At 37.8% G+C, this 27,055-nt stretch overlaps 1 protein-coding gene across 1 annotated transcript in view; it reads right to left on the bottom strand.

Annotated features, from left to right (window-relative positions):
• Maoa (monoamine oxidase A) overlaps nucleotides 1–24,262 on the bottom strand; it is a 74,901-nt gene extending 50,639 nt beyond the window's left edge. The window contains exons 1-2 of the mRNA XM_077107699.1: nucleotides 24,052–24,262; nucleotides 5,855–5,949 (exon numbers count right to left, since the gene is read on the bottom strand). Coding sequence (XP_076963814.1) covers nucleotides 5,855–5,949; nucleotides 24,052–24,124 — 168 coding nt within the window. The 5' untranslated portion in view covers nucleotides 24,125–24,262. The remainder of the gene's footprint in view (nucleotides 1–5,854; nucleotides 5,950–24,051) is intronic.
• Between the last annotated feature and the right edge of the window lie 2,793 nt (nucleotides 24,263–27,055).

Below are 27,055 nucleotides of genomic sequence, written 5' to 3'. Positions count from 1 at the left end.
CACCACATAAAAATAAACAAAATAAAGATATTGTGTTCATGAATAAATAAAAAATATTGAGTTTGGGACCCCTCATAGATCAAAGTCAGGCAGTCATCAAACTAAGCAAGTGATCAAGCTCACAGTAACTGATTAGGAAGTTCACATGGCTTAGGTAAAGTGTCTGGTAAGACAAGAGCAGCAAACATTAAGTCCAGCCTTGGAACTTCTTACATATTTCCTATAAGTACTGGAATCAGTCCTCAAGGCAGGCTGGATGGGAAGGCAGCCCAGCTGGAGCGGGGATGAGGGCAGGGTCTGCTCTTTTTTGGGGTACTTATCCTAGGCTACACAGTATCAGCTGTTAGGAACCCCAAAGAACCTTGAAATGAAGAGGTTATATACTCAAACATCTATGTGGGCCAGATAGGTGTAAGGTCCAATAATGAGTGGAGACTGTGACTAACTGGAAGGAACATGAACAGAGGGACAGTTGCTACTCAGCTCCATGTGGGAAATGTGATTCATTGTTGCCAGATCTTCTGGTTTTCCAGAGAAGTCATAAATCTCTTCAGATGAAAGTTTCTGATCTTTAATGCTGTTAATTAATTTTTAAAAATCTTCAGAAACATCTATTGGCCCAACGAAAACATGCTTGTGGCTGATTTGGCCTGTGTGAGGAATCCTTTAGCTATTGCTGTTGTCTAGTACTTGAAAAGGCCAAGTGACTTGGGTGGACATTCCCTGTGAGTTTTTTGATGCCCATGAGGGTGACATTTATGTTCTATAGAAACAATTACTCAGAAATTACTTTGAATTTAAAACTCAATTTTTAAAATTTACTCAATTTTTCAAAGTTACAAACACTAAATCCTAGTTCTTTTCTAAGTTTTTAAGTTTAGCTTTCAAATCATATTTTATTTAATGTTTGATCAAAGGCAAATTCCTATAAACACTTAAATGGTACTTTAAGTTTTCATTTATTTGACCAAAACAAACATTCCCAAACACTTGAATATTTCTATCCCCAATAAATTGTTTATAAATAAGTAAAAAAAAAAAAAAAGCTGGGCTGAAATGCACATGTGGCCCAGTACTCTTGCAGTTCACTATTAGTCCTAAGATGTAGCCCAACCCAAAGCAAGGAGTTGACCAAAACCTTCCCCATATACACACATACTTCGTTGGGCTCTGGAAGTGACAATATATTATCCTAGCTTCAAAAAACTATCAAAAGAACTGCTCAGTCTTCCAGCAATATTTTCAGTAGCCAACAACTCTCCCTAATACCCAGGAAAAGGTAGGTCAATCCTTTTTGGATACTGGCCCCATAATTCTTCACTACATTCTTAGCTCTCTGTCTCTCTAATGCTCTGAAGATATATGAGTGTGTACACATGCACACGTATGTGCGTGGTGAAATCTGTCTAGTCTCATTGTGCTTTGGTATAATGTACCCAATATGTTATTTCCAGAAAAAGAGTACTGCTGGCAGAAGGAAGAGCCAGGGTGAAGATTCTAAGGCAAAAGCATACCTGGTATGTTTAAGAAATAGCAAGAGGGCCAATGTAGCTAGAACAGAGTAAGCAAGGAAAAGAGAGCTGGAGATAAGGTTAGAGAGTCTATTGGGAAACAGGCCAGCCTCACAGGACATTGTATGCACACTGGTTTTTGCTCTAAGTGACAAAGAGAGCCTTTGGAAGGTTTTGAGGAGAGAAATGCTAATGTCTGACTTAGATTTTAAAGACTTGCTGCTGCACTAAGAATTGATTATTGGGAGCAAGAGTGACAACAGGGAAATCAGTTAGAAGGCTACTGCAGTCATCTACCCTAAAGATGATGATAGCTCTCGCAAGGAGGTAGCAATGAAAGTCTGGGGGGGAAGTATTGAATTCTCAATATGTTTTTAAAACAATGCCAAAATAATTTCCTGGAAGAATACAGTAGGTCTGGCAGTGTTAAGCATTACCCCAAGTGTTTTCAGAGTTGCTATCTTATTTGGGGAAAGATGCTGGAATAACAGTCTCAGTGAGAAACATAAGAAGTTTAGTTTGGGATGGTTGAATTTGAGATGCCCATTCAATATCCAGGAGGATCTACAATTGTCTAACTTCCCTGTCAGATCTGTACAGTGTATTTTATTCAGCATTTTTCTTATTTCAATAGGGGGAGTTATTCAGGGTTACCTTGCTGCCATAATAGCAGAAATAAAATGTTTCTTTAATCTGTCCATCCTAATCCTTATGCTCTCTTTTACTAACCATGAGTACTGTCTTCCAAACTTCTCTAGACTCCAATTTCCATTTTAAGATTGGAGAACAAGTACTCCAGTAAATTTCTAGGATTTAACAAAGACAGCAAGAGGACCCTTGAGAGTTTTCAAATGTCTTTAGAACACTGACAATCTCTTTAAAGTGAATAATCCTAAGTGAAGTAGTAAAAAGAGTGAGGCATTTTACAGAATGTTTTTTACAAAGCAAAAACATTTGGGCTGGGGATGTGGCTCAAGCAGTAGCACGCTCGCCTGGCATGTGACCCGGGTTCTATCCTCAGCACCACATACAAACAAAGATGTTGTGTCCGCTGAAAAAACTAAAAAATAAAAATTGAAATTCTCTCTCTCTCTCTCTATCTCTCTTGAAAAAAAGCAAAAAAATTCTATATATGATGCTCTGGGTTCAGCATGAAGACACTAGAAATGAAATATAGTTTTCTGCTATGTTGCACCTTACTTAGTCTTTAGGGTCCTTATTTAGATCTTATTACTCAGTCTTTAAGGAGGCCACTGAGATGCAACTGTATTAGCAAACAAAGACACCAACTTTTTGGTGGCCCTGCAGGCATTTCAACTTTATTAATTTGATTCTGAAAACTCATGGAGGGATCATATTAAAAAAAATGGGATGTTCTGAACTAGTTGAAAATCCATCCAAATAGTTGTCAGGTGAAAATACCATCTTTGACATTTCAGTACTTAAAGATGTAGTTTTTATGACATCTTCTGCCAAAATTATCCTAATTGATAATGCTACTAGAAACAATTACAACAATATTTGATTCAGTTTCTTATTAAATAACATTTTTGTCCTTTTTAAAAGCCTTCTATTTCTTCCATATGAAATATTAATGCTAAGTGGTAACTTCAGGCATTTCTGAGATTCCTTTCTCATATACCTAAGAGGTACATGATATCATGAATATGCAGTAATAGTTCTGTCTGGTGCTGACATATATAAATGATGCAGCACGGCCAAGAAGTTTAGGCCAATAACACAGATTGGGATAAGCATGTTGGATTTCTCATTTCCCTTATGCAAAGAAACTTGTTCTTAACTGAAAATCTGCAACATGACTGATGCTCCTATTTAATAAGCAAGAGGTTTCAGAGATAAGAAAAGCAGGTATAAGGCACAACTTAATAACTACCTACAAAATGAAGGAATATTTTTCAGAAAAATGACAGAAGAATCATATCTACCAAGAATGTGACAGAATATGCAACCATTTTTTTGCATTACCATACACTGTTTAGAATCTGTAGATGAAGGGAGCTTCCTGGAGGACATCCAGATTGTATCATACCACTCAAATGAGAAAACTGGGATGTGAAGTGCTAACAGGACTTACCCAAGACACCATGTCAAGCCAGTACAGTGGATAGAATCCCAGTTTCCTCACTCCCAGACCCATGGCAGACTGCATCCAAAGGAGTACTCAGAAATTCTCCAAATAAACTTAATCTGGATTAACATTAAATGAAAGCAAGCAAGTGTGTATATACCAGAGAGCCGTGCTTCTTGTAGTCTCTTCTAGTGAGCTTGTCAAAATGCAGATTCAGATTCAGCAGGTCTGAAACATGGCCTAAAATTCTGCATTTTTATCAAGTTCCCAGATGATTTCAAGGCTGCAGGTCCACAGACCCCACTTGGAAAAGCAAGGCTGTGAAACACTATTAGAACTAATCAAGTAGGAAAAGGCCTCAGATACATCTTCACATATCTAGCAAATATCATATGAATGTGTGTGCATGTGCATATGTGTGTATGTTTGGGGTGTAGAGTCACTTTCAGTCCAGAAAAACTATAACCCTAGCCGAGACACTACATACTTGATGATCTCATCTCTAGTTTCAAAATTATGACACTGTATTGAAGTTATTTGTTCATACTTGCTGTATTCACTAGAATGTGAGATATCATACCCAAATGATAGAAAGGGCATGGCATGGTGTGACTGAAAGAGTTCAGAGTTCAAATGTCATCAGTTGGCTATTGCAATAACCATTGAGGTTACGTTTCTCTTGCCTGATTACCCTCTGCAGTCCGGAAAGGTTAGATATCAGACTTTCTTACAGCTGAAGGGAGCCAGGTGACCTAACACTGCCCAATGAAACTGAAGCAAATGTCTACCTGAGTCTTCCAGTAAAGATCACTCTCCTTCCTACCTTGAATGAGGACTTGATGCTTAGATGTCAGCATCTACCTTGTTACCAGAAGGCAATATAAATCAACATGCAAAGAATGACAGAGCAGAAGGACAGCAATAGATTAAAGCCTTGAAGATAAAGCTGAACCCCTATTCCAACTTGGACTATGTACCACCAGACTTCTGTGAAATTATTGAATATTTGCTTGGCTTAAGCCACTGCTATTATCATTGCCTAGGCCATTCTATTATCTAACTGAAACATCTTCTAGTTAGATATATGCATTCTCTATTTCTAGTCAATTCAATAAGTCTGTATTTTTTTCCCTTTTTGCCAATCCTCACTTAAGTCTTTAAAGTTCTTATTTATTTGTTCTAGCAAAGGGTCTCATTAATGACTTTCTAATTGCCAAATTCAAGGGCCTCTTTCCTGCCTTCATTCTTTACCATCTGAGTCTGTTGAGCATCCCTTTCTCTTTCCTCCACTGACTGGCATCTACAGCTTCTCTCTGGTTCCTTCTGTCTCTGCCCACCCACCCCCCTTTAACCTACAAGCTCACCAAACATCCATCTTTGGCCCTATTTCTTCCCACCCTGCATCCCCCTCTGTGTACTTCCATCAGCTCCCACAGATTTAGTCATATGCAAACACACTAGTAGTAACTATTTTAGTAAATAATATAGGTGTACACTTTTCCAGAATGGTGTAAAAAGGACAGTGGTTTAGCAAGAACTGTGGTTCCTTCTCATATAATCCAGACCTGTCTTGAACAAAAAAGCCAAGGGAAAAGTTGCACAAAAATACATACATTTGCTCCTGCTTACTGTGACCATCAGCTGAGTACTGCTGGATAAATAAACAAGGAACCTACAGTATGTATGCGTTTGGGGTATATAGTCACTTCCAGTCCAGCAAAACCATAACCCTACCTGAGATACTACATACTTGATGATTTAAGTCTCTAGTTTTGAAATTATGACACTATATTGAAGTTATTTGTTCTTACTTGTTGTCTTTACTAGAATGTGAGCAACTGGAGGTCAGAGGTTTTTCATTGTTCAGTGAGTGCTTGTTGATGAGAATGGCCCTTTACTTCATGAAGTAAATTAGAGCTATGGAGGACAAATGGCTTAAATGCATGAATTCTTAATATTTCTTCCAATTCTGTGACTTCCAAAGGCTCCAATTCTATTTTTAGGGGGTTACCAGAGATTGAACTCAGGGGCATGCAACTACTGAGCCCCATCCCCAGCCCTATTTTGTATTTTATTTAGAGCCAGGGTCTCACTGAGTTGCTTAGCACCTTGCTTTTGGTGAGGCTGGCTTTGAATTCTCAATCCTCCTGCCTCAGCCTCCCAAACTGCTGGGATTACAGGCATGAGCCACCATGCCCAGCTCACTTACAGTTTTCAGTGAGATAAATCATATGCAAGTATTAAAATCACTTACCCTCACAGTGTATGTTCTTCCTCCAACTCTGTCCCGAGCTTCTAAAACCAAAACATTAACTTCATGTTCAGATAAGAGTTTGGCAGCAGCCAATCCTAAAGGGAAAACAAAAGAGAACTATTAACATCTAAATGCTAGACATACAAGATTTAACCAGGTTTACCCATAAAATGAGCGCAGGGCATTGCACATACTCCATTGATTTTGATGTTTTTTTTCTAAGAAATTCTGACCACACTGATTAACTGAATTTTATTACACAGTTGCTGAATTTTACTAAGTTATTTACTTTATTATCTAACATAAGGAATTCAAAAATCTCCTAATTCAATCATCTTGGTTGACAAAAATGTAATAATTTTGATAATATGTATCTTGTTTCTGGTAATAATCAAATTATGTTTAGGGAATTTTCTAAGTCCCATGTCCAGAAATTCGGATCATATAAACAGAAGTGTATATTTTCCTGAAGATTCTCCCTGGTTACACCAGCTCTCAGTATATCTATGGCTTAACTTAAAATCCCATATGATTATCTCTTCTGGTTTATATCAGGATGACATTCTTCCTAGATCTAGTTTCTCTCACTAGATTCTAAGTTACCAAAAGACAGGAATCATGCTTCATACTTTATTAAAATGGATTCAAACAAAGCTGAGAACAGGTTTTAATCTGTAAATAAAAGCTTTTAATAAAGATATAATATTTTTGAACTAACATAGTAACATCATAAATGTTGAGCACAATGTAGTAGATTAACATTATATTAAGAGAGCCTGATACCACAAGTGTGGTGGCACCCACCTGTAATCCCAGCTATCTGGAAGACTGAGGCAGGAGGATCACAAGTTTGAGACCAGCCTGGGCAAATAAGTGACACCCTGTGTCAAAATTTTTTTAAAAGAACTGGAGATGTAGCTCAATGGTAGAGTGTGTGCCTAGCATGCTAAGCCTCTGAGTTCAATCCTCAGTGCCGTAACTAACATAAATAAGTAAATAAATAAATAATTATTGATTGATTACTTATGTTGACCTTGATCTGATCACTTAGCTAAGGGATTGTTTGTCAGGTCTCTACCAAAAGTTACTCTTTCACTCCCATTTCCCTACTGTACTTTTTGGAAGGATGGTTATGCATACACTTTATCTAAGGCATGAGCAGTTATGTTCTACATCTTTACAGCTGTCATAAGAAGGATTTGGGGCATGGAGATAAAAAATGCAGATGTAAAGAAGATGAGATTAAGTAAAAATATAGTCCTAAGTATGAGTAGGAATTTTTGGTATCATATCTGTATACATTCAATAAAAAATATTTCCTCATCCCATCCAATGAGAAGGGCTAGAAAAAATAACCTACCCAGTAGCAATGAGCATTCCAAACACCCAGCTTTTGATTTCTAAAATTTCACTTATCACTATGGTGACCTATTATATATCTGAGGCAGGAAATGTACAAGATGAGCCTTGAACGTTAAATTATACTAGAAAGCAAGAACACTATCAGAGTACTAGGATTATGTCAAAAAGATTCAAGAGCCTGCCTGCATAAACTTCCACTGTCCAAAGATGAAATAATTTGAATATCAAATAAAAATAACTACAGCAACTTAAATCCATGAGTTTATAACAGTACCAAACAAAAACTCTCATTGGCTACCTTTGGAGAATTATAAGAAACTAATAACATTTTAAAAAATTATATACAAAAGAATCTAGCATTTATTAGCAGGGCCTGTAGTAGTTATGCCCATGGAAGCATCTTATCTCCACAGTAGCCTACAGATCCATGCTAAATGTCTTCCCTTGTTGCCTGTTACACCCATCCCTCAGAGTATTTTTCATTATTCCTGTCTTCCAGATTAAAAAAAAAAAAAGGTGGCTGATATGACCATAACCAAACTCAAAAAGCAAAGGATCTGATTCTTCATACCCTACATGGAGACTTAATAAAACCTAATCTAGCATGTAACTCCAAATGAGCTTGGTAAATGCCTTTCGGTGCCAGCAATAAACAATCACTACTCAGAAGACTAAAATAAGAAGGTGGAGCAGGCCTACCAACCCAGCATAATGACCACACAAGTGATAAATATCTTTTTGCAGTTGGGAATTTAAGATAAAATCGAATAAAAATTAAAAATCTGACAAAAGTGGTTGTTTTCACATTATAGGAAAAAGACTAACCCTACCTCAGCAAGCAAAGTTTGAACTCTTAGTTTTAAGAAATATGGATTATGCCAAGCGTGTAAGTAGTCCACTTGTAATCTATAATCTCAGCTATTCAGCAGGCTAAGGCAGGAAGATTGAAAGTTCAAGGCCAGCCTCAGTAACTTAGGAAAATCCTCAACAACTTAGTGAGACCCTGTCTCAAAAACAAACAAACAAAAAAACAACTGAGGATGTTGAGCACTTATCTAGTATGTGTGAGGCACTGGGTTCAATCCCCAGTAATGAGGGGGAAAAGGAAAGAAAAAAAATATGTTTAAAATATTTTAAAAGGATTTTAGAAAAAATGGTTTATAAAAGGTCTTAGATTTTTTAAATTTATTTTTTTTATTTTTTAGTTGTTGATAGTGTTTTATTTATTTATATGCAGTGCTAAGAATCCAACCTAGTGACTCACACATGCCAGACAAGTGCATTACCGCTGAGCCCCAGTCCCAGCCCCAAGGTCTTAGATTTTTAAAGGGAAGATTTCAGTTATTTAAGAAAACTCACTGGAGTTGGCTCTCCATCTTCATGAGTTCTTTATCCTCTGATTCAATTGCATCAAAATATTCTTTTTTAAAAAAAATAGTATCTGTACAGAACGTATACAGACTTTTCTTGTCATTATTCCCCAAACAGTTCAGTAAGACAAAAATTTACTTAGAATTTACACTGTATACATATTGTAAGTAATCTCAGATGACTTAAAGTATATGAGAGCATTTCATAGGTTCTATGCAAATACTTATCCATTTTATGTAAGGAACTTGAACATCCTGGAACCAATCACTCCCAGAAACTGAGGGATGACTATATATGCAAAGAATATTTCCTCTAAGATGTTAAACATCTGAATGTAATGTTTTAGTTGCATGTTTATTGTGAAGATGCTGGGTGTGGTGGGTGGTGCACACCTATAATCACAGTGACTCAAAAGGCTGAGATAGGAAGATCACAAGTTCAGGGCCAGCCTCTGAAATTTAGCAAGACCCTGTCTCAAAGATAATTTTTTTAAAGGGCTGGGAATGTAGCTCAGAGAGAAAGTACCCCTGGTTCTATCCCCCAGTACCAAAAAGCAAAAGAAAAGGACACTGATAAGGAACTTTCATGATAATAGAATGGCTAGAAAATATACTATAGTTATTTTTGAATGCTCAGTAAGTCACAAACAAAATAAAGGCAAAAACCCTTGTAGTCCAGAAAAGCTTGTCTAATGAATGTGGTTGTTCATTTGAATGGACAAAATCTAGAGATGATATTTACTTTAAGGTGTAGGTCTTAGATTATACTCTCTAACTCCTTTTTATACTTATTTTGTATATCATTATGCATTCCACCCTCGCCTTTTCACTATAAAATTCAAAGATCACCTGTAGAAAAAAAATATCCCAACTGGATTAGTTTAGGATTAGTTTAGGGACTTTTGCCATAATCTTTCAAAATGTTTATTTAGGATATTTTGGTAAACAGAATCAAATTGTTGGGAAAGGCTCTTAAATTTGAAGACAAGTCATCAAATAAAATGTGACTACTATAAAAACAGATTTTATAACCAATGTTTAATTTTTTCACATTTATTATTAAAAGAGAAAAAAATCTCACCTTGAATCTCATTTTGTTTCTAAGTAATATAGATTGCTAAAGCAAAACTAAAAGCAATGTGTATTATAGCTTTTCCTTTCTCTCATTTTTCTATCAATTAATGTCCACATAGAATACAGAATAAGAAACCTACACCTCCTCAAGGTTAACCTGGGTGGGGGTAGATAGAAGGCACCTGTTTTGCAGCATTTGGGATTCCATGGTATGTGTATGTGTGGATTTCAGACCATGAGTGTGCATTTCAGACCATAAGTGTGATTTCACACTACAACATGATTGTCTATTAAATCAGCAAGTATTTATGACATTCACTGTGGTGTAGGAGCTGAGGGGCCACCTTGGAAAGCAGTTCATAGTCTAAAGTGTGTCAAAAGCCTATTAATTCTCCCACCTGTGTTTTTGAGGGAAGAGGTCTAAGTGGACATATTAAAATCTATGGAGCCCTGTCTCAAATCATGGCAAACAGAGGTAATTAGGAGTAAAGGTCTCAGGACCCATAAGTGTCCTGTGGTTTCATTTGAGTGTACAGAGCCCAGAGAAACCACAGTCATAAATAGATGAGAGAGAGAGAGAGAGAGAGAGAGAGAGAGAGAGAGAGAGAGAGACACTACATTTACAGTTTGTTAAAGTCTTATGGTGTGAATAAGGTGATCTGACTTACTTTCAAATGCAAAAACTTGAAAACTATGGGTCATGGCATAGGCAAAACTTTAATCATATTGCACTATTATATTTTTATCTATTTATTTATCTTTGGGTTACTGGGGAATAAACCCAGGGGTGCTCTACCACAGTGCTACATCCCCAGTCCTTTTTATTTTTGAGACAGGGTTTTGCTAAGTTGCAGAGGCTAGCCTCGAACTTGATGATCCTCCTTCTTCAGCCTCCTGAGTGGCTGGGATTATAAGCATGCACTACCATGCCTGGCTTGTTGCAGTATTTTAAATAGGGCTGATGAATTTAAAATGATACAATTCTTCTCCTGATGTCACTCTCTTCAATCATTTGGGTTTTAAAGAAGCCAAAATATTGAAGAATTTCTTAGAGAGGTTTTTTTTTTTTTTTTTTTTTTTTTTTTTTTTTTTTTTAAGGAAGTCTGCTAAAAGCACACCTTATTAAGAGTTCAGGCAATGATAGCCCTGGTAGATCAGAAGAGCCTGGGTGAGAGGTTGCTTGCAGCCAGCAGAGGTGTTGCCATGGCAACCTCAAACCAAGCTCCAGCTTCTTAAAGCTACTGCTCATGTAAACTACTTCCATAGATTCTACAGTGCTTCCAACATCCTGGAATGGCTATTGTTCCCCAATAGCCATTAGATATTCCCCAATAGATATTAAATCCTTGGGATTTAATATCTGTGATGAATCCTTCAGGAAAATTACACTTTTCTCCCTGGGCTATTAATCTCAGGCATCCTTTTAGGGTGGAACCTAGCCTCCACACTTATCCTTGCCTTCTCTACCTTGCAAGTTTCCTCTGTTTTTTTTTTTTCTTATTTCTTTAGGCAAATTCATATTGCCAGAGGAAAAGAAGAAATTTCTCCATTGACTCATGCCACTCTTTCCAGTTCCTGTATGCTTTCTGATTTTCTTCTATAACACATGATCTGCTGTCTCCATTTCCTCCATACAACAAATCATGAAATATGAAAAACGCTCATGAAAAATGCTCAGTGGCCCCACTATCATTGTAGACAAACAATATAGTCACCTGTCATACTCTGTTTCAACTACCTATATTTTTCTCCTTAGAACACATCATTACCTGGCACCATGCATATGTGCACACACACACTTTCTATAATTATTTAATTAAGCCACTGTGAAAAAAGGTCTTTACTTGTTGTGCTTACTGCTATATTTCCAGAGCCTGGCACACAGTGCACCATCAGGAAACAAAATAAATTATTTTGTTGAAATAATTTATTAATGAATGGAACCTCCTTCAGAGATTGCAATTCAAAAACCCTCACAAATTCAATGGTATGCATTCCTACTGAAGGGCATTCACAGCTAAAAAAATAATAAAACAAAAATCCTATAATAAATTAGTGAAATAAAACATGCCTGGTGCAGGTTCCTATTTGATTCTCTTAATATTTTCAGTATCTTTGAGGGATTGTTTCCAAGATGCTCATGGATACCAAAATATATGAATACTCAAGTCCCTTATATAAAGTGATGTTCAATTGCATATAACCTATGCACATCTTCCATATACTTTAAATCATCTCTAGATTACTTGTAATACTAATTACAATGCCATGTAAATAGTTATTATGGCATATTGTTTAGGGAATAAGTATAAGAAAAAATATGTACATGTTTAATACAGATGGTATTTTTTTCTCAAATGTTTTTTGGTCCAAGAGAAGTTAAATATGAAAATGTGGAACCTATGGATACAGAGGGTCAAGTGTATTTTTGGAAGAGTTTGCACTATAAGAGTGTGTGATAATCCTAGTAATGTTTCTTCAGTCTTTTTTTAATCTGTAAAAGGAGATAATAATAATGGCTCTTTCCTGGTATCTAATATTAGGATTAAACAAGGTAACACATAATTACTCAGTCAAGTGATCGGTATGTAGTAAATCTTATTTTATTGTGAGCTGTTATCATCACTATCATCCATAAGGTCACTGATGACCAGTTTTCTAAGGCTTGTGGTTTTGCTTCAATCCTAAAACTTCTTTATGCTATTCTAGGTAGTGTTGATCACCTTTTGTAATTTCAGGTACTATCTTAAGTACTACTTCCCTGGTCCTGATTACTCTAATTCAGGTTTTTCCAAAGGGTATTCTGTGGGAAAGAAATTCCTTGGGATGTACACAGGATTTCTCAGGGTTGTTCTATAAGATAAATACATGAACAAGTTCATTGAGTTCCAGAGTATAATAATGGAATACAAAAGGTGCTATGGAGACACTAAAGCCAGCTTGCTAGGGGTGATTTGGGAAGGCTTCCAGGACTTTTGCCATGATTAGCTTGACACCCATGCTTATGGTGACAATATAGCGGCATTAAAGTCAGAAATGATGTAGTAATGCCCACCATTACCAATTTTATTTAACATCATATGGAAGGTACTAGCCAATTACTTATTTTAAAACCTTCACCAAGTATAATAAACCTACCTGAATTCATTCCTTCAGCCAACAAATAACACTGTGCTCCTAACTAGTTCCTAATCACTGTCTTAGATGTTGTGATGCAGAGATGAATATAAGCAAGCACTCACAAATCTTATATTCAGTTAAGATAGGCAAATAAATAAATATTAAGTGTTATAAAATATTAATGAAATATTTAGTTCTGTGAAGATAAATCTAGCAAAGGGAAAGAAGTATAACAGGAGTAGGGAGTGCTTTTTTAGATAGGGTCATCATGGAAAGTCTCTGGGAAGTGACATTAAAGCAGACTTTAATGAAGTAGGGAAGTGAGCCATGCAAGTATATGGGGGAAGATAAAAACAAGTGTGATGTGCTCAAAGAACAACAAAGATGCTAGCACAGCCACTCATTCGAGTGAGAAGATGAAACCAGACTAAGAAGATACAAAATGACATCGTACTGTGTACATTTTGGCAAAGTCTCTGGGTTTTGGTCTAAGCAAGATGCGGGAGCCACTGAAGATTAAAAGTAGAGGGGTGGGGCTGGGGATGTGGCTCAAGTGGTAGCACGCTTGCCTGGCATGCATGGGGCACTGGGTTCGATCCTAAGCACCACATAAAAAAATAAAATAAAGATGTTGTGTCCACCAAAAAATAAAAAATAAATATTAAAAAAGTAGAGGGGTGATTTATCTTATCTTTTTAAAAGACCATGCTGGAAATTATATCCCAATTGATTCAAATGTATGAATTGCCAAGATCATTGTAATGTCATGTGTAGCTAATAAAAAAAAAAAAAAAAAGACCATCCTGGTTGCTGTGAGGAAAGCAGACAATAAGGAAGAAGAGAGGAGGGGAGGACAGAGACTAAATAAGAGGCAGATCTCTGGGAAAGTGATCATGGTGGCTTGGACAAGGGCAATAGACCACAATAGTGTGAATGAGAGTGGCTGTGGTTGCAGTGGGGGGAAGTGGTCAGACTAGGGGCATATTTTGAGGCTAACCCAGCGAGGTTTGCCATTTGAATGGCTGTGGTATATGCCATAAAGAGAGAAGTCAAGAATGGCTCCAAGATTTTTGACCTGGGCAACTAGGTAAATGTTGGTACCACTTACTAAGTTGGAAACAGCCAAGGTAAAATGAATTATGGGGAAGTAGTAATCATCCTTTTAGAAGTATCAGTTGAGATGCCTTAAGAGGCTAATTATGTGTTATAAACTTTTTGAGAACAGAAATGTATTATATAACCTTGTATCCCTAGAATAGAGCCTGACAAGTTTCATGTATTCAAATACTTGTTGCAACAATAGAAGAACCACGTGCTAAAAAATCAAAACGATGCTTATAAGGATAATGAGGATGACAGGGAAATGTCCAATGCTACTTAGATTGTCTTTATCTCAAGCAACCAAGACAGATTGAAAAGAATAGGGTGTCAGGTCATTTTAACCTTTATGCATTAGTCAGCAGATTTTAAATACCACTAGTATAGTTTTTTAATTTATAGTTGTAGATGGACAGCATGCCTTTATTTAATTTTTTATGCAGGGCTAAGGATCAAACTCAGTGCCTCACACATGCTAGGAAAACGCTCTGCCACTGAGCTATAGCCCCAGCCCACTAATACAGTTTTTGATCTTAAAGTATTGTACTTTCTGGCAGAAGAGAACAGAGAATATCAATGTACATATAAACTTGTCTCTGACACATACACCATTCCTATTTATCTATTGAACTATCTAATTTATATCTATATCTATATCCATCTGCATCTTTGCTTTTTTACAGAGAAATCATTCTCTGCTATTTAAAAGGCCAAAGCTCATAATCCTTCACCTTTAATAAACTAAACAGATATGGTTGTCTCAAATGATAAATAGAAGAAAGCTAACAATTAAGTTCAATTTGCCCTGAATTCAACAGACTGGCTGTCTAGACAGTCCTAATTTATTTGATTATTGTTCAACATTCATCTTCACTTTAGATAAATGGGTCTCACTCAAGTTAGGGAATGCAATTATCCCTTAATTCATTATTTGTCCCCCTTCTTACATTGAAACTTAAAATTTTAAACACCACTAGTACAGTTTTTTAAAAAATTTATTGTTGTAGATGGACAGCATGCCTTTTTTAAATTTTTTAAGCATGAGCATTCTACCCAGCCATACTCATATTTTGCATACTAGGATGGGCTATAGTTTAAAGTCACAGTTCTCAAAATGTTTTTTGGAACACTAGTCCTTAAGCAAGATGCTTCAGGGAAAACTATCAATGAAGTTGGGAGACCTTACACTGTTTCTCCTTCTGAGAAATTCTCAGAGAACACTGGTATATTAAAGGCCCTGAGAAGTCCTACAGGGGAAAAAAGACTAAACTCAATTTTTCCACCTACAAGGGGTGATAGATACCTTTCTGAAAAATGATGCCTCAAAACATACTGACAAATACACCACTGGTAAAAGATAGTTTCATCTCTTATATGATTATTCAACAATTATAGTAATAAATTTCCATAAGCAGGGTCCTAGGTGAACAATGCCTACAGAACAAACCAAGAGTATTAGAGCAAAGCTTTGGTGTAGCTATAACTTAGGTTCTGCCATATCACATAGTTCTTCTTTATCCCTAAAAGTGACATTTTTTAAACTGTAACATTCATCACCACCCAGGAATGTTTATAGAGTAAATTGCATAATACATTTTTAAATTAAGTCTTTATTACTTGTCCCTGGCCAACAGAATTCTCGCATACTGCACACTGGGACTCTTGGAATGAACACTACAAGGACAATAAAAAATATAGACAAATATCAGCTCACACTTATATTTTCAAGGCAATGTTCCCAAAGCAAGAAAACAGCAAAACCCACAACTTTCATTCACAGTCCATAATGAGCACTCAATTGATGAATATTGAACGAATAAATGCAGGCAACGCACGGAGAGATCTTTAAACCACAGCTTACAGCTAACTCATTTAATTTGGAAATAGTCACCTTAAATGTCCATTTAAATACATTTCAGAATCTATTTAAAAATCAATGACAATACCATCAAGCATAACTTTCTCAATGAATTACTTTTCCTATCATTTACTCTATGTATAATTAACTACTCCCTTCTCTTTGCCCCCACAAAACTTCTGATCCAACCTTGGGTACAGGTTGAGTATCCCTTATCCAAAATGATTGGGCCCAAAGTGTTTTAGATTTTGGATTTTTTTTTCAGATAGTGTTATATTTGCATATACATAATGACCTATCTTGGGAATGGGATCAAAGTCTAAACAAAAATTCATTTATGTTTCATATACACCTTATACACAATTGCCTTAAGGTAGTTTTATAAAGTACTTTCCATGTGTCTGCTTTGATTGCAACTTATCACATGAGGTCAGGTACAGTAATTTTCCACCTGCAACATCATGTTGATGCTCAAAAAGTTTCAGCTTCTGGAGCATTTCAGACACTTTGAAAAAAATCCTTAAAACACGCTTTGGGAAAATATGTTTTGAATTTCCAGGTTAGGGATGCTCAACCTGTATCAACAGCACTTCAGGCTCATAGCTATAACTAACCCATGCTGCATAGAGGGGCACTGGGTTTCACATGAGTCATGGATAGACAAATGGGCTGACACATGAATTAGAGAATACCCTCTGACCAAAACTTTCCTCTTTCATGCACATCTAAATTTTTTCAAATGCTTTCAATGGCCAACGATATTTGTAAGCAAATACAAATGCATGGTAAATCATAAATGCATATGTAATATCAATGACTTTAATATATAAAAATCTTTAAATACCTGTATTGGGAAACTACTAAAAGTAATCAATCATGTCAACCATAACAGTCTTCCATTACCTTTCCATTTCTCCTAATTTTTTCTTTTCAAAACATGTTAGGTTTTTCTCTATTTGTCATGGGCTTATTTAAATTATAAAACATAGGTGCCTTAGTTTTGGCTTGAATGTTTTGACTGTTTTCATCATGGTCTAATACATTACCATTAACTGTCCCTTGATATAATGTTTTTAATTATTTTTACCACTTCTGTGAAATTTCAGTATTGGCCACAAATAATTATACTACAGGGACAGTGACAATGAAGAGGTTTCCAGAACATAAGATGTTGGGCTGGTATGGGGGAAAATGTCTGTGTACAAAAACGTGCTTTTCTTGTGTGTGTGAAAAGGTCTAATAGCTTTCATCAGATTTTCAAAGGTACATTTGCTCCAAAAGGTTAAGAATCACTGATCAAAACTGTTAAACCTCTACATATTATCTTAAACATACTAATTTAAAAATTGAGTTTATCACATGAAAATAATTATACCTAATAGGTTGCCCCATATTTTGAAATTTAAATAGTCACAATGTAATAACTTCTGGTGTAATATAGTCTAATGTATAAATTACAGTCAAGCAACAGTTACAACATTTTAGAGCATTAAAATCTCAAAGTAAAATATAATAATGTTTAGTGGAGATCTATGAATATGCCTATAGGGCAAATCCAGTGAGATCGGTAATAGAAAAAACACTATCCTGGTAGCCAGTATTGTAGGGGACCAAGGCCAATTATGTCATGAAGAATTTTGTAGCATTTGGTAATTCACTTACCCCTCTGAGCTTCCTGTTCAGTCACTTTGATCTCTTATGGGCAGTCATTCTTTGATTCTTGGACATGGTTAATATGTAATTAACTCAACTCTCAAAGCTTATCTATCATCTGGTGTTAAAGTTCTTATTGACACTCTTACTTATTCAATCAATTAAATGTTGTTAATAATTGCAGCTTTGTTTACTTTGGCCTAGCAACAACAGGAAAAGGGATTTTAAATAAAAACTCAAAGAAGCCACGCGGAAGGTGTGAATGAGCACTTGTGCAGAGAGTCAGGCACCCTATTTAAGTTAGTGGAAGATGTCAACATGTGAGATGATTCAAATCCTTTCCATAATGAAGCATAGAAGAAAAAAATGTTGAAGAGGGGGTCCGAAAAAAAAAAAAAAAGCTAAAGATATGGACATTGATGAAGCTGACTAATTACCAAAAAGAGATACTGAAAAATATATCATATATAATTTAATCCAATCTCTTAAATTACAAAATGATGGCACAAAGACTTTAAATTTCCCTAATACACAATGATAGATGACAATATAACTGGGAAAAGTCACCCAAAGGAAAATAAAAATTGCTGGTAAAAATGTAAAAAAATTGTGACTTTAAATAAAGTGGAAAATTAGTCCTAAAAGTCAAGTTGTCTCCAACACAACATTTAGAAAAGATTTTAATGCATTTTATGAAGTTCTAATCACTTAAACCTAAAAATAAAAAAAACCTTTACATTATGAAATCCATCAATTTCTTACATGCAAGTATAGTCTTTAGATAAGTACTAATAGGGTGTCTATACTTTCTAAATTACAGGGCTGAGAACTCCTGCAAACTCCTGTATGTGATATAAAACTAAAATACAACTCCAGTTTTTCTGGGTATATCTGAGACCAAATACTGCAAGATTTTTCATATGTTAAAACATTTCTATGCCATAATTTCACAGATTTTATGAGCCAATATTTGACAATATATTTCTCCATCTCTGGTCTCTGTGATTCATGAAATTACACTCTACTTAGATCTACTATTAAAAAGAATTTCTCATATGAGCTGAGGATTATGTATAAATTCAAATCAATTAATATTGACTAAATGCTAAAACTGCCCATTAAATGTCAGATTTATTCAATAACTCATTTGACCATAAAGATTAAAAAAAAAATCAGAACCCAAATAAATGTAATTCTTGTATTCATTGTTCAGCATAGAAAAAATTTACACAGGAAAGTAAAAGTCTCCTAGTTTGTTTTTAATGAGAAATATATAAACTGGGGAAAAATATCCTAAAAGATGCAAAAGTAATTCTCAGCGAGCACTGAATTTTAGGGTATCCAAATAACTAAGTCATCAAAAATTAGTACCATTTTTAAATGGAAGCTTTTCTTAATCACTGTAATACTACACAGCATGTGCTGCCAAGCTCTGGGTTAAAATGCCTAAAATGGTCCTAGCAGAAATGAGTGATTTATTTCAACAAAAAGGGAAACTGTCATATGTTGTGTACTCAATTTTTGAAACTAAGAACATTAGTCATTCTTCTTGCAAAACGGCTTTTTTTTGTCTCAGATGATGAGAAAAATCCAATCCTTGTCGGCTTTATACAAACTGAATTCTGGGCAGCTAGTGCTTTCAATTCTTTTAGTAGAGCTCAGCTCGTAAACAAAAATAAGGGGGGGATTCTATTGCTTAGACACTGTTTGGACACTAAAAGCTCTTTATACAAGACACTTTTTGCAGATTTTTTAAAACTCCAGTGCTATGACTAAGGTGTTTTCACTGTGCTTTTGTTAAGTATTCACAGTTCACACAGGCACAAAAATCAGGCAGAGTTGGCACACCAGGGTCATCTCAATAGCTATCAGCATCACATCCCTAGAGGCACAGGGGGCAATTCTTTTCCTTCCCTGGCATTTCTGCTGGGGGCTTATATTAAGCCCTGTTCATGTATGACTTATATTCTCCTGACTCCTTACTAGTGTGTCTCCAATCCTTCCTGTTTGGTATGTCTTTTTTCCATCCTCCTATTCCTATCCGTTAAAATCCTACTTCTCTTTGAAGGTCCCAGGACGTTGTTCATATTCATAACATTCATATCTATCTCACTATATTCATGTCAATTATTTGCCCGCTTGATTACTTCTTCCAAGAGGATAGGGGCACCTTCTGGGCAGTGATGCTATTTACTCATCTTTATCTACCTCTATCCCTGTGATCTAGCCACTGCATAGCATATGGTAGCGGCTCAAAAATACCTGAACAAGTTCGGGAGCCAGAGCTACTGCTGCTTGTAATGAGTTGCTTTGAGGAATAGAACATTCACTTTCCCCTAGATGTGTTCAGAGCTATAGTCAGATAATCATTAAGGAGATGTTGTTAGGAGGATTAAAATCTTAGGTGATCAAACTAGATTGCTTTTAAAACCCTTTAGACTCAAGGAGTCTGAAATTCTAAACAGACCTGTGAAAGATAATATGCATTGTCCCCTAGAGGTGGGTTTTTTTTTCTCTTTTCCTTGTTTTTCTCTTTAAAGAAAGACATCTCAGAAATTCCCAGTTAAGAGCAAATATTAAAATCTGTTGGTGCTGGGGTTATAGCTCAGTGGTAGAGTGCTTTCCTGGCATGCATGAGGCACTGGGTTTGATCCTCAGCACCACATAAAAATAAAGATACTGTGTCCATCTACAACTAAAAAAAAAATCTGTTGCTGGCCTTCTATCATTTTTTCTATTTGTAGCAGCTTGACTTGTGAGCAAGAAAAATAAAAAGCATCTTACATTAGTGTCTCAACCACTATCCTTAAAATAAATCAAGAAATAAGAGGCAGAAATTGAGTGTAAATTGTTAAATGCAGATTATAAGCTCTACAAAGAGGATGGTGGAGTCAATGGGAGCCAGAGTAATCAATGAAAGGATCTTCCTCCAGGTATTGCAGGATGGATAGGATATAAACAAATGAACAGAGAGAAGAATTTCCATGTTAAGAAAGAAAAAAAATAGGAAAGTTATGAGGGAAAAAATAAACACAGTGTGGCACTGAGAACAAGAGGCAGCATGATCAAAGTTCAAGTCCAAGTTGGGGTAGAGTAGGAAATGCTACTTGTGTACCAAAGTGGGGCCAGATAATTGGGAACATGAAGGGTTCTTAAGAGGCTGGTAATAGGAGACCACTAAAAGTCCTAAACAGATGAGCAAGGTAATTTAAGAAGAGGTAAATCAAGTCCTGGAGAATACTGCATGTAAGTTAGATGCAAAGGGAGAGCTATTACTGTACAGAATGACAACTGGGAAGAGTATCATAATCAGGTAGGCTTCAGGGGTCAAAATTCTGCCCTGGAGATGGGGGTAGAGGAATGGTCACAGGGGAAGCAAAAGAGGAATATCCCCAAAGAGAATCTAGACCTGCTAAAAGGGTATGGCGGGGTTGGGAATGTAGCTTTGCAGAAGAGTGTGTGCTTAGGGTATGCCAGACTGTGGGTTTGATCCCCAGCATTGCCAAAAATAAGGGAGTGTAGAGAATGAAAGAAAAAAAGTATGTGTCAAGAATAATAGAAAAAATAATAGTAACTCCTCTCCCACTAAAAACAAAAAAAAAAAAAAGGAACTAAGGAAGAAATGCTGAACTGAAAGACATGGTAGCTTTTGGACATGGTCAATCTACAGTATTTCCAAATATCCAGGAAGATAATCTAAAGGATAGAAGTTGAGAGAAAGAAAAGAATTCAAATTAGAGATGTGGGAGCTTTCTACAGATAAGAGAATGCTGAAGTTCTCCGTTGTGAAAGAGAGGACAAGTTCTCAAAAGCTCAAAAGTGATGAATCACAGAACCTTGAGATCATTTCAAAACCAGAAGTTCGCAAGAATATCAACTCAGTTAAAGGAAGGGAAAAAAAAAACAATCAATGTGATATAAAAGTTCAGAATTTGAAAGTGTCACAGAAAACATGAAGAGTTTTAAAAATTCTTGGTGATAGATAATGGGTGATGATGGACAAGGGCCAAAGTAAGTAAAAGAAACCAGTATACTAATAAATAAGTAGGGCTGTTTCCCCTTTCAACTATTAACATAGTATATAAAATTATTTAACTAGTGGGTGAACATAAAGAAGGGCTTTGTGGCTGTAAGACACACTCCATTTTATTCTATTAATGATAAAAGGAGATATAACAAGATGTGCAATTATTTGTACAAAGATAGTTATAATTCTGTTATCATATATTGATTTTGAGTAATATCATTGAGAATATATATCCTCTGGATGTTACATTTAGGAATGACACTGCAAATGCTAAGTATTGGTCATATGTTATAAATGTGTGGGTAACTTAACAAGTGTTCAAGTCTCAACAAAAGTTAAAAGGAACATCCAAATGCATTTAAAACCTAGAGAGACTATTAACTCATGGTAAATGGCCAAGCACATACAAGGAGGATGTGTTTTGGAGTTCACAAGAATGTATGGGGAAAAAATGCTGGTTCATGGAATACCCAGTCTATGTTGGGACCTAATAGAAACCAGACTTGCATCTACTTTTATTTTAGTTGTGAATCATCTGGAAATATACTGCAGACAGAAAAAAAATGTTTCTGGTCAGGTTGGGTATTAAAGTTACTCAGATCTGACTGATAGAGATGACATTTGAGGAAGCCAAGAGCTTTTCCCACTGTCACTGATGAACAGGAAGCTGGCCTCTGGAATAAAGTCATGAACTACTGCTCAAGAAATGCCTTCTATTTGTCCCAAATGGAAATGAACAAATTAATAATTAATAATGACTATGAACAGATCCCAATTTGGTGGGGTCTTATATAATTTCGACATTCTCTTTATAAAATAGAAAGCAAAATTGTGAAAAGAAGATTCAGTATGGAACTAGTTATTTATTTAGCACAAGAAACAGAAGGGACTTCAAGCTGTAAGGCCATAAAGCATAAGGTTCATCAGCTACACGCTAAATCCACATCTGATAATGACCAAGTATTGGGAATCAGGTGGGAGAAAGGAGAAAGATCAATAAATCAGGCAGAGGGAAAAACAAAGATAAAACTCTCTTAAAGGAATACTGGAGACAAGCAAAGTAAAAGGTAAGAATAAAATCCCAGAAAGATCCCCAAACTGTGTGGTATATAAACAGAAGAGGAGACAGAACTCCTAATCAATTAATCCTACAAATTATCATCATATTAATTTTCCAGTGACCAACAATCACATTGCTTCTAGAATGCTTGCCTAGAAGGACAGGTGTTTGAAAATACCAGTCAACAAGTGTTTGTTAAAGGAATGAATAAATAAAGGAATGAAGGTGAAACAATAGAAATGCTCCTTTTTCTTACTCTCCATCAGAATCTGCTATCGTCTGATGCTCCTACCTAAATGCATGTTTTTTCTCAAACTGGCTGGAATTGCAAAGCAACAGTTCATCAGTTCATGTCAACCTCTTCTCTGGTGATCAAGACTGTTTATCCTGAACAGCCTGAGTCAAAAGCTATTTGTATCCAAAATTAATATATGAACATGTTCAGCCTCGTCAAAAGATCACACATAAAAAAATGGCTCCTTGTTGGGGTACCTTATTTACTCCCTTCCACCTTTCTTCCCCTTCTTTCTAAATCACATTCTATAGGTATATTTGAAATTACTAACACCTGGGGAGAGGGGACAGGTCAGTGTGGGATTCTAGCTAGGACTGAAACATAACACAATCTCTAAATTCCAAATATTTTTGCCAAATGTAACAATATTAATGGCAATTTAATTATTAATCATGATGAAGCTTCCAGGGAGATACCCAAAAGCCTTATGCACTACTCACTTGATCAACCACAAACCCAAGCCAGAACCAAGGGACAAAATGCAAGTCAGTAAGGGCTCTTAGAAAAAGGACACAACCTGCTCAGCGCCTGCTTCATAAAAATATTCCCTAGGGCAATAAAAGCCCTACACCTTCCTGCAAGTTCTGAAAAAATGGGAGTAGTAATAGGTTGAAACTAAGAGCTCACCTTTCCTTTTAATTTCTAATTTTACCTTTTCCTAAAGGATTCTATCTCCCTGCTCTTCACCTACCAAATTTTCTAAGGAAAAGTGCTTTAGAGAAGAGCAGGACTGGATACTACTACTACTAATAATACCACCACCTCAATACTACAGAAATTTGTAGTTCTGTTTAGAGCAAAGGATGTGAAATCAGTAAGGTAAAGCAGCCACCTCAGGAATTAGGAGTGAGGGTTTTAAATGAGAGAAAATGGTTCAGCCACTTTCCAGCTAGGCTATTGGATCTCTTGACAGTTATTAAACCTGTCTCCTCCCAAGACTTCAGTTGCTTGGTTTTGTGAAATATGGCAAATTTGGCACCCACCATATAGAACTGCTAAGGACTGAGAAAATCTACAAAAAGTGCTAAATGTAACTGCACAGCAAGAGTTAATTAAATATTAGTATTTAATAATAGTAAAATAATTGTGCCTCCCTCCCCCAGTTCACACCACCAGCAAAATGGACCCAACCCCCATTCCCACCTCCTAGGATTTGGAGCCCAGGCACAGTTACACTCTCCCAAGCACATCAGAGACCTCCAAATACCACAGTCACATTGCAAGTCCCCCACCCCAGGCAGGCCAGGGACCCTCAGGCCACCGCTATGGTGCACACTGACCTGAGATGCCGCCTCCTATCACGACTACGTCGAACATGTGGCCTGCGGTACTCGCTTTCTCCCGACTCGCCATGCTTTGGTTGGAACTCTCCGGAGGCGGAGGCGTGGGTATAAGAGTGGGGCCCGCCAAGGACCAGGCGGACCCTTTTACCCCCTCTAGCCCGGCGTCCGGGGGCGGAGCCAATCTTTCTAACGATACCCAGGGGTAGGGCAATGAAGGCGGGGCGGACTCTGGTGCTGACACTCCGGGAGCGCCTGGGGGCGGAGCTGATCCTTCCAGAGATACCAGCGGGGAGCCTGGCGCTGAGAACGGGGCGGGCTCTTGTACTGACACTCGGGGGGTGTTATTTGGTACAGGAGGTATTTGTAACGAATTCCGGGGAGTGCTGAGCACTGAGGGCATGGCGGACCCATGTATTGATATTTGGGAGGCGTTATTGGGCGTCGGAGGTCCTTGAACCGACATTTGAGAAGGGATATAGAGTGTACGAGATACTGGTATTGGTAACCAAGGATAGCCGGAAAGAGAGGGTGTGATGGATCCATGTACTGACCCTTGGGGGGAGTTATTGGGTGTAGGAGGTGCTTGTACCGACAGTTGGGAAGGATTATTGGATATAGGAAGTCCTGGTACCAATACCCAGGGATAGCCAGATATTAAGGTTGGGGTCGGCTCTTGTAGCGACCCTCGGGGTGCGTCTGACGCTACTGACTCTTGATAAGAGCTAGGCATATAAGTCAGGGAGGACCCTCGTCCTGACAGCTGGGAGGAGCCCAAGGGCAGGGTAGATTCTGCTCCTGATTCCCGGTGAGTGCCAGCGTCTTGGGAGGAGGATGGGGAAGACCCATCTAAGGTGGTTGACTGACTGGCAGGTGTGAGGACATGATCCTTAACTCCTTGGGAGCTTGAGCTCCTGGGGCTAGCCGTGGAGCTGTTATCATTTCTCTGGCCAGAACTAGTGCTGAGGTGGAAAGGCGCACTGGAGCTCCGGGACTCAGTAGGGTTCTCAGTAGACAAACTAGATGGGGCATCAGAAGTTGGATGGGATAGGGTCCGCCACTCAGAGCGGGTGCTCCACTCAGAGTTGCTCGAGCCTGTACCCGCGCTGGAGTCTAGGTTCTGGACCGCGGCAGGGAGGTCCCGGGCTTTGGAAACCAGCCCCGCCTCACGACCCCTGCTGCTGCTGCCGACGCCAACGCCGACGCCAAAGCCTAAGCTGCTGTCTTTGCCTCTGCCTTTGCCGCCTCTGCCGCTGCCGCCGCCGCCGCCGCCCGAGGTGGCCACACTGTACGCGCTCATGGTTCTTGAGTTCGCGGGGCGCTGGCAGAGGCGTCCTGCCACCCCTAGCCTCCCCTACCCGCGCTTGCCTTGCGGGCCCCGCTGTCAGGAGTCTGCGCTCTCAGAAGCCGGGAGGGAGGGCCCAGCCCATTAGGAGGCGGGGAGATGAGGCGCTGGTGTGGCCTAGCTCCGCCTTCCCCGTCTGCGGGCCGCTGCGCGCGCGTGCAGAGCTCTGCAGTTGGTAGTGGCCAAGTGATACCACTGCAGAGGGGAGGACAGTGACCCGGCGAGAGTAGAGGCGTAGGTGTAGGTGTGGCCGCGTGGGTTCTTAACTTGTTGATTTCTTTCTGACGCTTCAATTAAGAGGGATATGGATGGCAAGGGTCTTGGAAAATCAGATATCTGAAAGAAACAAATGCGGTGGGCAGGGTCGCAAAACCACCGTCCTGGCTGCACTTGGTCTGCCCCCTTTGTGACGTCACTTAGGGCCTGGTGAGGTCTGCGCAGCCGCGAGCTCTCCCTGGAGAGGGGAGGGGTAAGGTGGAAACTGTCACTTGGGGGAGACCTGTTAGTTATTGATTCTTTATGGGTTTTTTTTTCCCCCCAAGCTGAAGTGCTTAATTGAAACAGGTAGGCAGGAAAGATAATTCGGCTATCACAGATTAAGCGGGACAGGAATATAAAAGTAAAAGTCAAAGGATGGCTAAGGCACAGAAACAAATAAAAAAGAAAATGTGTTTCCCCATTCTCCTGAAACAGCGATATGTAGTGCTTACACTTCATTGTGCAGCCACTCTTCTGTCTTGCTAGTTTTATCTCTTTCTTAAAATCCCACATTTTCCTATCCTTCTAAAATGAAATTTGTCATCACTAGAACCCTCAAAATAGATGACAGTATGATATGAATTTAGGGTAAATGATGAGAACTCCAAGAAATTAACTAAATATGTGTTCCTACCTATAAAAGTTTATCCTGCCTGACCAACAAACATCTTTTGAACAAGCTGTGAGGAAATATAGATGTAGTAGTATTTATCTGTATTTAATAGTTTTTACCACCTAGAAAAGGACTTGAAATTGAACTAAATGGGATCATATTTATCTTATTAGACTGAAGTAGTGAGAGAGGAAATAATAAGCCAGCTCTTTCTAATGTAATTCTGACTACTTCTCTCCTTATTCATGTTGCTTTTATTTTGGTTTTCATTCCAATATGTGATCTCACACTATTGCTAATGCAAGGTACGGGAAATATGCCGGCAACACAAGACAGAGGCCATTATCGTTCCAACACAGTCTAGTAGAGGCAGGTTTTGAGAGCTCAGACCAAAAATGGAATCTGACAAGAGTTCATTGAAAAATAGAAGTGATACAGAGTGAACAATCTGATTGTCTATAACCTACTCAACCAGTCAATTGGTTACAGTTTAACTTGTTTATTTGTTATAGTTTAGTTACTTGGCTACAGGGTCTCCTACAACCAACCAAAATGCAGTTACTGTAATTAAACTCTGTATTGGTTTCGTCTTTTGGAAGCAGTGCAGGTGCCCAATCCAAATCCATGACCTATGCAAGTTTTTATTTAACATGTATTCTTACCACCCTGGAAATTACCTTTGTGTGAGGAAATGTAGAAATGTTCCAGAAAGAGGAAACAATGTGAGCAAAGGTCCTGTGGTAGAAAGAAGCATGGTTCATTGGGGCAACTAAAAGTCAGCCGGTGGA

Source organism: Callospermophilus lateralis, chromosome X (genome assembly GCF_048772815.1).
Source record: "Callospermophilus lateralis isolate mCalLat2 chromosome X, mCalLat2.hap1, whole genome shotgun sequence".
In the NCBI taxonomy this organism is placed as follows: domain Eukaryota; kingdom Metazoa; phylum Chordata; class Mammalia; order Rodentia; family Sciuridae; genus Callospermophilus; species Callospermophilus lateralis.
The sequence above is the reverse complement of the archived record's forward strand: the minus strand, read 5'-3'. Positions and strand labels throughout refer to the sequence as shown.